This window comes from Pseudonaja textilis, chromosome 2, assembly GCF_049901715.1.
Source record: "Pseudonaja textilis isolate UNSWEBS1 chromosome 2, rPseTex1.2, whole genome shotgun sequence".
Taxonomy (NCBI): Eukaryota; Metazoa; Chordata; class Lepidosauria; order Squamata; family Elapidae; genus Pseudonaja; species Pseudonaja textilis.
Window position 1 is genome coordinate 1,677,841 of NC_141991.1, and position 12,269 is coordinate 1,690,109.

The 12,269-nt window shown below is 40.7% G+C and overlaps 2 protein-coding genes across 2 annotated transcripts in view; both read right to left on the bottom strand.

Annotated features, from left to right (window-relative positions):
* LOC113452067 (uncharacterized) overlaps positions 1 to 12,269 on the bottom strand; it is a 60,520-nt gene that overhangs the window by 15,548 nt on the left and 32,703 nt on the right. Inside the window, 2 exon segments of the mRNA XM_087922954.1 lie at positions 7,388 to 7,653; positions 7,655 to 10,327. Of these exon segments, the coding sequence (XP_087779080.1) occupies positions 7,480 to 7,653; positions 7,655 to 10,327 (2,847 nt within the window). The 3' untranslated portion in view covers positions 7,388 to 7,479.
* The window catches only part of LOC113452056 (uncharacterized), a 36,682-nt gene that overhangs the window by 15,548 nt on the left and 8,865 nt on the right, over positions 1 to 12,269 (bottom strand). The gene's annotated exons all lie outside the window — the stretch shown is intronic.

The window sequence follows — 12,269 nt, forward strand, 5'->3', positions numbered from 1 at the left end:
AAAAAATTGAATCCCAACACTGATCCAGTCCAACCCCCTGCTCATATTACCAAGCACAATCTTTTTAATCTGCTGGATTTAGGAGCATCCTAACAAGATGCTAGGACCCTCCTAACCTAGGATTAATTCCTAGCTGATATCCTCAGAAAGTTGCCAGGACTTCTTTCCAAGCAATCTCAGCACAGTTAACAATCCAGGTTTTCAGTTCATTCTCCATTCACAATTAACTCACTAAGATGGTTTCTCCCAGAATTCCCCATCCAGAATGCTTTAAGAGGGGAGGACGAACTCCAAGAATCCCCCAGCCAGCAAGAAATCCATCCCTCCTGAAGTATGCCGGCTCTGGAATTCTGGGATTGGAAGTCCTCCCCTCTTAAAGCTTCCGGGCTGGGGGATTCTGGGAGTAGAAGTAAAGAACTTTGTTCCAACTGCCTAGGGATTCCGTTACCTCGGTTCAAACTGGCAGAAGTTCCACTCCTTCACTCAGGAGCAGTCTGGGGCTCCTTACAGTACTAAACATTGCTACCTCAGTAAAACGTCTACGCCTTCCACTAATGGAGCCGCTGCCGAACTTAAGGCAGTGGGAGAGAGATTACCTAAAAAAAAAAAGGCGAAGTGTTGTTTTGGAGGGTTATTGATCCTCTCAACAACATTGTCCTCAGTAAAATATGCCCAATCACATAGTTTTGTAGCGAAGCAAGAGTATCCAGCTCGTTGTTTATATGGCAGCAGATCATTTTTGACGCCTAGAAATTGAGCTTTGCAACTGAGCCCAGTGAAATAGTGAAACCTGACACTACTTAGCTTTGATTTTGGTGCCTTTGGGTCACTCTTGATGCCTGGCCTTGCAGTTTTCTTGGCAAGGGTTTTTGGAAAGGGTTTTTTTCCCCATCTTCCTGCTTCCTAAACTTGAGAGAACTGACCAAAGTTGAACAGATGGTTTTGCCCTTCAGTTGGGACTGGAACTAAGCATTTCTCTGTCACTAACCTGCTGCCTTCACCATTACACCAAACTCAACAGCAAATTCAAGGATGCAGCTTTCAAGATCAACCAACCAATCAATCAATCTGAATAGATCTGGAAGGGACCTTGGAGGTCTTACCTCCAACCCCTAATAAAGTAGGAGAACCTAAGTTGCTTCTCTACTTCATTAGTTTCCATCCACTGTTCTTTTTCTTGCCTTCTGGTGGTTTGGAAAATCAGTTGACCCCCTCTTCTTTATGGCAGCCATTCAAATATTGGAATTCTGCTATCATGTCTCCCCTTGTCCTTCTTTTCATTAGACTAAAGATACCCAATTCCTGTAACCATTCTTCATGTGTTTTAGCCTCCAGCCCCCTAATCATCTTTATTGCTCTTCTCTACACTCTTTCCAGAGTCTCTAGTCACTCTGGAGGGACTAGAATTACATGCAGTATTCGAAGTGTGGTCTTACTAACGCTTTGTAAAGCAATACTATAACTTCACATGATCTTAATTCTGTCTGTCTAGTAATGCAGCTTAGGATTGTATTGGTTGTTTTGCCTGCTGTCACTCATTGTTGCATTAGATTTAAGTGATTGTCCACTAGGACTCCAAGTTCCTTCTCAGTTACTGGCATTAAGCCAAGTTTTACCTAGTTGATACCTAGGCAGTTGGTTTTTTTCTACATATAAAACTTTAATCTGTGTAATATCATAATCTTAGATAGGGACTACTATTCAAGTGTGTCAAGTCTTTTTTGGATCTCGAGCTTGTCTTCTGGGATGTTGGAAATTCCTGCCAGTTTAGTGTCGTATGCAAATGTGATGAGTTCCCCTTCTATTTCCTTGTCTAGATAGTTTATGAAGATTTTAATAAGAGCTGGGTCTAAAATTTAATCTGAGGATACCCCACTGCTTCCTTCCTTCCATGTGGGTGTAGATCCATTGAGGATTACATGTTGAATACAATTTGTCAGCCAGTTAGGAATCCATTTTGCAGTGGTGCTGTCTGTCCCACATTTTTCTAGCGTTTCCAGAAGTAGTTTTGTTGCCTGGATGTTTTCCAAGATATTACCAGGTAATAATATCAGGCTGATCTGTGTGTAATTTCTGTAGTTCTGTTTTGATAAGTTTGTCATGTTTTCTTTTTGGATGAAAAGAACATGTAAAGTATTTTCTTTGTACCTTCTCCCCACTTCTTATAGTCCTGTGAATTAGCAAGATTTCTCTGAGTCTCCTCTGAATAGGATCCACATGCTGCAGACTTGGGAGACATTTCCCCTCATGTCTTTAGTCATGGAGCTTGCATATCTCCCAAGGCCAGTGTCAGGGTTCCAGCAGATGCCCTAATTAAATCATGACTTTCAAGCCAAACTTCAAAAGAAATCCAGTTATTTATTAGGAACTTCATGGCGGCACAGACTTCAGCGTATTGGTTGGAATTTGCCTTGATTTGACCAGCTCCTTGATGCAGCTGCAAAGTTTGCTTTCCCATCCCCTTTGCCTATGCCAACACGAGAGCAGGTCAGGGATGCTTTGCGAGTTGATAGCCAGTTTATTCAGCCTGAGCATAGGGAGGGTATAGGGTAGGGTGGATATAATGCTGAGCTAGGAGCACGGAGGTACACGTGTTCTCCACTCAGTCATGGAAAGTCATCAGAGATTATCCACACAGACCATTCACTAGAAAACTTCTGAAATGCCCTTGCACCCCAAGAGTTGTATAGACGCCTTAAAGTATTGTAAGTAAACATTGACAACTAGCTGAATTGGACCCGAGTGGCCACAGGAGGAAGAATCGGACAGGAATTTCTGGAACAGTGTGTTGAGTCAAGGTGTTTACATTCCCTGATCATATCTCACAGAGTGCATAGTTGCCATGCTGACCTTGTAGTTTCCCAAATGAGATTATTAAAAATAGTCCAGCATCGTTCTGTACTCTATAGGGTACTTGCCTGTTTCTATATCTTTGTAATGTAATGGGCTAATGGTATATAACCTGCGGTTCTGCTTTAGGTCAGCGTTGCTCAGAAAGCTGCCGATGTTTGGCTGGAATCCAGGCATGAACAGTGATTGTTTGCATGCTTAATCTATGTTGAATCTTCCAAGTGATTGGTTGCTTTAGATGGGGCAGGATTTGGCCATAATATTCCCTTCCTTTATACTTCTCCCATTTCTGTTTGCAATGTCCACAGGGGTGTGTGTGTGTGTGTGTGTGTGTGTGTGTGTGTGTGTGAGAGAGAGAGAGAGAGAGAGAGAGAGAGAGAGAGAGAGAGAGAAACCTGTAATGATTAACCCTTTAAATCACCAGGCATTGAGTGCCACTCCAAAGGATTAACTTTTTCTGCATGTCCTTCTTTCTCGCTTGTTTTTCTGGGAAGCTCCCACCATCAATACTATTTCCTCAGATAAGTCACAGACTTGACACAGGGAACTTATAGCCGCAGGAGGAGGCAACTTTTGACTCCAATCCAAGCTTAGTGGGTCCCTACAAACTAGTGTGAGCACGTGTGAGTGCATGTGACCACATACACCTGCACTCCCCGGGTAGCAAATTATAATTTTTAAAGAGCAGCTGTCATCTCTGTCCCGCAGCAGCTCCTCCTCTGACCTGTTGTTGACTCACCGACAGTCCCAATATTGTAGGATATACAGCCTCCTGCTACATAACTAAGCTCAATTTCATACTGAATAAACTGAAGGGAATAGTAATAATAAAGAAATGTAGTAAAATATATTATAGCATTAAGTAGAGTGTTACTCTATAGGCATTTGTTATCTTGCCATTGTAAAAAAGATTTCCTTAACCTTTCACTTGTTGTAAAACAATTATAAACACAATCAGTTACATTCCTCTCCTATTAAGACACATGATTGTCCCATCTAAATCAATCTGAATCCATCTGTTTTCCTGGATTGATACATTTCACCCCAGCATCAACCCCTGGGAACGAAATGTACCTCTCTGGGAATGTAACTACCTCCATTCTGAGGAATCCACACCTTTGAAGTATGCTATTAATAGCCTCCTTAAGTGGTCAATTGTGATCAATTAGACATGAAAGATAAACAATGCCTGAGAAAAATTTGTCTTTGCAGGAAAGATGTAAATCTAAGTTAGAGAATTTTACAATGCAGTTACGACTTCTAAGAATCTTAAAGGTATAAGGAGGACAGGGCATCTTTCTGTATTTTGTAGAATTTTCCTCCCATGTCTCTTGTGATGTGCTAGGAATTTCTTCCCAGATCTTTAACTTTGATCAAAGAATAAAAGACTGCTTTCTTTGATTTGCAAGCTTCTTTTTAAGTCTTTGTTTTGGTTCATTTTGGGCTTAAGTGTAGTGCAGACCTTACAAAACTAAATTATTAATGTATTTTAAATAGAAAACTATATTTAGATAGATTTGTACTCCAAAAGCATTTTATTTAAAAAATCTGATTTAAATTTTAAAAAAATTCATGATTCTGTGAGCAACACAATCTGCCTGTCTGCTTTGGAGTAAAAGTTGCTCTTTTTTTAATAACAAAATAAAGATTTACATACATTGTGTGTTGTGAGTTAATTTTGTGAATTTGCTTGCTAGCAAATTTTATGTGACAGACTGAGCTAGCCGATTGCAGATAGATCTCTAAATTAATCTGTGATTCCGTGAGCAACTCGATCTGCCTACCTGCTTTGCCTGCTTTTGGGTAAAAGTTGCTCTTTTTTAATAAAAAAAATCAATATTTACATCAATATTTATAATATTTACATACAAGCCATGCCCACCCAGTCACATGACCACCAAACCATACCCACAAATTAGGCCACACCCACAAAACCGGTTGTTAAGAAATTTGAATCCCACCCCTGGGCAAAACTCACTTAACAAGTTTCTCACTTAACCACATAAATTTTGGGCTCAATTGTGGACTATCTGTAACTGAAGACTGGAAAAGAGCTGATGGGGTTCCCATCTTCAAAAAAAAAGAGAGGGGAACAAATCCAGGAAATTACAGACAGATCAGCCTGATATTAATACCTGGTAACATCTTAGAAAACATATCCAGGCAACAAATCTATGAACATACTTTACCTTAACAATCTGAACTTCAAAGTTTGATTCTGAGGAAATGGGACTGTTCTGTCTGAGTGGGAATGTATGGCTTTTCACCCTGCCCTCTGACACTTAGGTTGGCTTTGGGGACATTGAAAGGGTTTCTGACTCCTAACCATAAGACACCGAACCAACTCCATGTGGTCCAGAACCGATGTGGTTCGGTCCATCAATAAATGGACCTTCTTTTCAATTGGCCCCAGCCTCCATTTTGTCTCCAGTGCCTTTCTCCCGGCTTGGAACTGGACCTGGATGTTTCTTCCAACAGTTGCCTTTATTTAATGTTGCTTGATATCTTTAGCCCTGTGAGAGATTCAGAGGCTTTGGGATCATTGAGAGCATTTCCAACTCCTAAATATAATAAGATGAGACATAAAGATGGTGCACTAAAATGTGACATCAAGGAAAAAGGCAAAATGGATTAAATATATTTTTACTATTTTAAATTTTACAAATTTTGCACATGTTTAAATTTGAAAGCAGTTGGACTTAAGAATCAGGCCAAGAGCCTCTTGGTTTCTCCACACACCTGGCCCGGTCCTGGTTGTTGGGTGTCCTTCATGTAATGAGAGCTACTAAAAAAAATATAACCTGTCTTTCTGAATGGTGTTATGGAAATAAATCTTGGAATTCCTTGGTGTCTTTCAATCTCAGAAAAATCAGGATCATTCATCTGCCTAGCTAAAATGTCACTTTCGCTGCTACAAATAATGTTCCTCCCTATATTTAAAGGATATATTTTTGGAAAAAATATTAAGGAGCCCTGAGGAACAAGTGAAAGAACAGGAAACGTGTTCTGTTTACAGATATTCAGTATTACAGAAACACTTTCCTTTATTTCTCTTTCTCAAAAGCTATTCAAGATTCTTACACAATGCTGTTTAAACATTATCTACTATACAATTATTTCCTCACATTTCCCCACCAAGGGGAAGGGGGGAACCACAAAATTATCTGTCCATTGATGCGGCTCTCAGGTCCCAGCTCTCAAAGGGCAACAAGGAGGCAACTCCAAGCAAACAAGATCACAGGAGGAATTACAAATAAAACCTAGAAATCCTGTTCTCAAAACCACAATCCCTTTTCTCCTCAACTCAATATTCCTACAGCTCTTCTCCATGAAGGCCACCTACAAGGCACAACAGCCTTTACATCTGAAATTTTAAACTGCTTTTGTCACTGCCCCAAACTTCCCCAATATATTTGCTATTCATATGGTTTCTTCTACTTGCGTGCCTCACTATTGACACAATCTGAACAGACATGCTTGATTTTCTGAATTCCTGGAACTGTTTGGAAAAGATGAACTTTGAAACGCTTCTGCTTCTCTTCTCCTCTCATTTTCTCCTTATATGAGGAGCCCCAATCTGCAACTATAGCCTTAGTGGTCCTATCCCAAGAGATGCTGGTTGGGGAATTCTGGGCCTGAAACTCTTGGGGTACCCAGGGAGAAAAAGGCAGGGACTCTGTATGTGGCATATTTATCATCCACCATTATAAAAATGCAATGAACATTAAAAAAAAAATTTTTTTTTACAATTTCTGCAAAAATAAATACAGATAATCCCCAGGTTATGAGCGTTCTGTTAGCGAACGTTCAAGGTTATGTGATATGTGTCCCCTAGAATTTACAAACAAATCCTGAAATTATGAATATTGCAGCACCATGTCAGTTTCTTTGCCTGCATTTGCAGAGAACTGAGGCCCAACGTACTGCAAGATCACCCAAGACCAGCAGCACAAGATCTTGTGTAATCTCACACTTTAGGTCTCTAATCTCTGCAAATTGAGACCTGGACATCTGCAAACAGAGGGAAGGCTTCTGTCCTTTAGTCCTTCCTTCTGTTTGCCTATTCCTTGCCGAAGCCTGCAGGGAGATTCTGTTCCTGTAGGCTTCTGCAGCCCTTTACAAAAAGCTTTTGTTGGCACCAGCAGAGCTTGGGAAGAGCAGACGCGCTCCTCTGAAGCTCTGTTCCTATAGGCAAAGGCTTGCAAAGGGCTGCCAAAGCCTACAGGAACACAATCCTCAAGCGCTTTCCTGACAAGAAAGTAGCCTCGAGAGACCGCGCGCAGTTTCTTGGTGTTGCTTTCTTGGCACTGGAGGCCTCATCAGGCTGATCTGGGGTGAGAAAGTAGCAAATGCAAGAGAGAAAGCAGGAAGTGATGTCGTTCAATGTATGAGATTCACTCCCACGCATTCTTAACTTACGGATGGAATGGGCAGGCTGCATTGCATTCGCAGCTCGGGGACTTTCTGTATCCACCAAATTCTGCTCCTGATGGCCAGTTAGGCATTATCAAACTACATGTTTTCCTACAAAAGTTAGGCAAATTCTTTGTAGCCAAATTAAACAATTTCTCAGCTGGACTTACAAAGGGACATTAGAAATGAAATTCAAACCTTCCCTACACTAATCACTTAGGGCCTTATGTGCATTTTCTTGTGTGTGATAATGGTGGAATGTTTCCTGAAGAACCATCCACACTCAGAACACTCAAATGGATTCTCACCTGTGTGTATAAGCATATGATTTAGAATTCTAGCTTTAATACTGAAAGCTTTCCCACAGTCTGGACACTTGTATGGTTTTCTCTCCTGTGTGACTTCTCTGGTGTGACATCAGGCAGGAACGCAGACTGAAAGTTTGCCCACAATCACAACATTCAAAAGGCTTCTCGCCTGTGTGAGTCCTCTGGTGTCTCACCAGGCTGGAATGAAAACTGAAACTTTTCCCACAATCAGGACACTGAAAGGGTTTCTCTCCTGTGTGAGTTCTCTGATGTATCACCAGGCTGGAACTCCGACTAAAACATTTCTTGCAATCAGGACATTGAAAGGGCTTCTCTCCTGTATGAGTTCTTTGGTGTCTCACCAGACTGGAATTATCACAGAAACATTTTCCACAATCAGGACATTCAAAGGGTTTCTCTCCTGTGTGAGTCCTCTGGTGTGTCACCAGATTGGAACTCTGACGGAAACTTTTCCCACAATCAGGACATTCAAAAGGCTTCTCCCCTGTGTGAGTCCTCTGGTGTCTCACCAGGTTGGAATTATCACAGAAACTTTTCCCACAATCAGGACATTCAAAGGGTTTCTCTCCTGTGTGAGTCCTCTGGTGTATCAACAGGCTGGAATTATCACAGAAACTTTTCCCACAATCAGGACATTCAAAGGGTTTCTCTCCTGTGTGACTCCTCTGGTGTGTCACCAGGTTGGAACTCTGACGGAAACTTTTCCCGCAATCAGGACATTCAAAGGGCTTTTCTCCTGTATGAGTCCTCTGGTGTATCACCAGGCTAGAATTATCACAGAAACTTTTCCCACAGTCAGGACATTCTAAGGGTTTCCAACCTGTATGAGTCCTCTGGTGTGTCACCAGGTTGGAACTCTGACTGAAACTTTTCCCGCAATCAGGACATTCAAAGGGTTTCTCTCCTGTGTGAGTCCTCTGGTGTATCACCAGACTGGAATTCCAACTGAAACATTTACCACAATCAGGACATTCAAAGGGTTTCTTTCCTGTGTGAGTCCTCTGGTGTTTCACCAGGCTGGAATTATCACAGAAATTTTTCCCACAATCAGGACATTCAAAGGGTTTCTCTCCTGTGTGAGTCCTCTGGTGTGTCACAAGGCTGGAGTTATCACAGAAATTTTTTCCACAATCAGGACATTCAAAGGGTTTCTCTCCTGTATGAGTCCTCTGGTGTGTCACCAGGTTGGAACTCTGATGGAAACTTTTCCTGCAATCAGGACATTCAAAGGGCTTTTCTCCTGTGTGAGTCCTCTGGTGTCTAACCAGGCTGGAACTCTGACTGAAACTTTTCCCACAATCAGGACATTCAAAAGGTTTCTCTCCTGTGTGAGTCCTCTGGTGTGTCACCAGGTTGGAATTATCACAGAAACTCTTCCCGCAGTCAGGACATTCAAAGGGTTTCTCTCCTGTGTGAATCCTCTGGTGTATCACTAGACTGGAATTATCACAGAAACTCTTACCACAATCAGGACATTCAAAGGGTTTCTCTCCTGTGTGAGTCCTCTGGTGTATCACTAGACTGGAATTATCACAGAAACTTTTACCACAATCAGGACATTCAAAGGGTTTCTCTCCTGTGTGAGTCCTCTGGTGTGTCACTAGGTTGGAACTCTGACTGAAACTTTTCCTGCAATCAGGACACTCAAAGGGTTTCTCTCCTGTGTGAGTCCTCTGGTGTATCACCAGGCTGGAATTCCAACTGAAAGTTTTCCGACAATCAGGACATTCAAAGGGTTTCTCTCCTGTGTGAGTCCTCTGGTGCTTCACCAGGCTGAAATTATCATAGAAACGTTTCCCGCAATCAGGACATTGAAAGGGTTTCTCTCCTGTGTGAGTTCTCTGGTGTCTCACAAGACTGAAATTATCACAGAAACTTTTCCCACAATCAGGACATTCAAAGGGTTTCTCTCCTGTGTGAGTCCTCCTGTGTGTCACCAGGCTAAAATTCCAGCTGAAACTTTTCTCACAATCAGGACATTCAAAGGGTTTCTTTCCTGTGTGAGTCATCTGGTGTTTCACCAGATTGGAACTCTGACTGAAACTTTTCCCACAGTCAGGACATTCAAAGGGCTTTTCTCCTGTATGAGTCCTCTGGTGTGTCACCAAGCTGGAACTCTGACTGAAACTTTTCCCGCAATCAGGACATTCAAAGGGTTTCTCTCCTGTGTGAGTCCTCTGGTGTATCACCAGGCTGGAATTGCAACTGAAACTTTTCCCACAATCAGGACATTCAAAGGGGTTCTCTTCTGTGTAAGTCGTCTGGTGTGTCACAAGGCTGGAATTATCACAGAAACTTTCCCTGCCATCAGGACACTGAAAGGGTTTCTCTCCTGTGTGAGTCCGCTGGTGTCTCACCAGGCTGAAATTATCACAGTAACTTTTCCCGCAATCAGGACATTCAAAGGGTTTCTCTCCTGTGTGAGTCCTCCGGTGTGTCACCAGGCTGAAATTCCAACTGAAACTTTTCCCACAATCAGGACATTTAAAGGGTTTCTCTCCTGTATGAGTCCTCTGGTGTTTCACCAGATTGGAACTCTGACTGAAACTTTTCCCACAATCAAGACATTCAAAGGGTTTCTCTCCTGTGTGAGTCCTCTGGTGTGTCACCAGCCTGGAATTCTGACGGAAACTTTTCCCGCAATCAGGACATTCAAACCGTTTCTGCTTGGTGTGAATCCACGTGGCCATGCTCGCTAAAGCATTTACCGCATTGGGAGCACTTGTAGGGTTTTTCTTGGATGGATCGTTCGAAGAACCACAACCAAGTTGTTCCGATCAAAGGTTTTGCCACATTTAGATTACATGTAAGGCTTTTCTCCAGTCTGGATCCTCTCATGCATAATCAACTCTGATTTGCAAGTTGTATCTTTCCCACAACTGGCACATCTATGGAGGTTTTCCACAACTAATATTCTTGAGGAGGTCAAAAGTATTGCCTATCCTTTGTTTAGACGTGTTTTGTTTTACAGGTCATTTTCTTCCTTCCAGAATGAGGCCTGCAACACTGTATGCTCTATGTGGCTTTCCAGTTGACGTTTTCTTCCTGAATGACTTTTTCACTTCCCTCTTTTGATGAATGGAAAAATAATCTCTATTGACTTCTCATGTAACGTATGCTTGGATTTCACACACTACTTTTCCCAGGTAGAAATCTCTTCTTCCTCTTCTCCCATTTCTCTCTTACCTCTTGAGGAAGGTGAAGAATTCTGTGGTGCTTTTAAGGAAATGAAAAATATTTTGATTTCTGGACTGACTTGCTTTGTTATTCAATGTTGCTTGTTATCCTCAGTTGTCCAGAGTGCTCTTATCGCCATCCTCTTTGTCTATAAAATTGAAATAAAAGGGTATCTTTAATGGTTGCAGAACATGAGAAAGAAAACTATTACGTTTACATTACAATGAAAAATTATGAAATTCAGTTGTTGACTGGGTCAATCACAAATTCTTAGCAATGCAAATGATTTTTTTCAAATACAGTCAAGTGAAAAAGAAAGATCATGCTCTTTCATTTCTATTGTTTTAGGATGCGAGAACCAGAGGAGGGTTTTGGTTAGCTACTTGGGAAATATAGTATCAGGCCACAGTATTAACCTGGATGAAAGAATGGATAACACTGAGAAATAGAAGGTTGTTAACGCTTGAGGGACGTGATTTACAACTGGGCTGGCATGCATTTCTATGGTATGGGAGAAGGAAAATATATAGATATTTTCAAAGACATATAGTCAGGAATGCATTGTTATTAGTATGAGAAAAAAACCTAGAGAACAACATTACATGAAGATTCCAGTCTGGCTATCAACAATGGAAGCACTCATAGACCCAAATGTTTGTAAAATGGGAACTATTGTTAGATATAAAGATATCTGAAATGAAAAGGGTGAGCTCAAAACTAAACAAGAATTTAATAAACAAGGGTTGTAAATACATTAGTATTCATTTATGCAAATACAATCCAGATATGAAAAAGAGATTAAAGCTGAAGGGATTCATAAGGAGTTGACAGAATTGGATAACATACTAATAGAAATGGAAGATAATTTGCAAGATTAAAATATTATATAGCTATAATATATTATATAAGTGTTAAACTAGAAGAACAAGTTAAAGAAACAATGATAGCATGGGCAAAAATGTTTGGATATGCTATAGTATTAGATAAATGGCAGAAGCTACGGGATAGGAATTATAAATTAACAAGATCAACAGCATACAAACAATGCTAAGATTTTTTATAGATGGCATTTTGCACCAGCAAAATTAGCTAAGATGTTCAAAGATAAATCAGGTAAATGCTGGAAGTGCCACCAGATACCTGGAACGTATTACCATACGTTTTGGTCTTGTATAGAAGCTAAAAGACACTGGACAAAAATACGCAGATGGTTGGAAAAACGTTTAAAACACACAGATTTGAAACCTGAAACATTTTTATTAGGAATAGTACCTGAAGGTTATAGTAAAAAAAAAAAACATATTTAATTATACATGTATTAACAGCAGCCAGAATTGTATTTGCTCAGAATTGGAAAAGTGATAAGATACCAATAGAGGGAAAAGTAATTGAGAAAATATTTGAATGTGCAGAGATGAAAAGGTTAACATTGGTAATTAAAGAAAAAGAAGAAATGGAATATTATATGGTATAGGATTTATTTTATCAATGGTTAGAAAA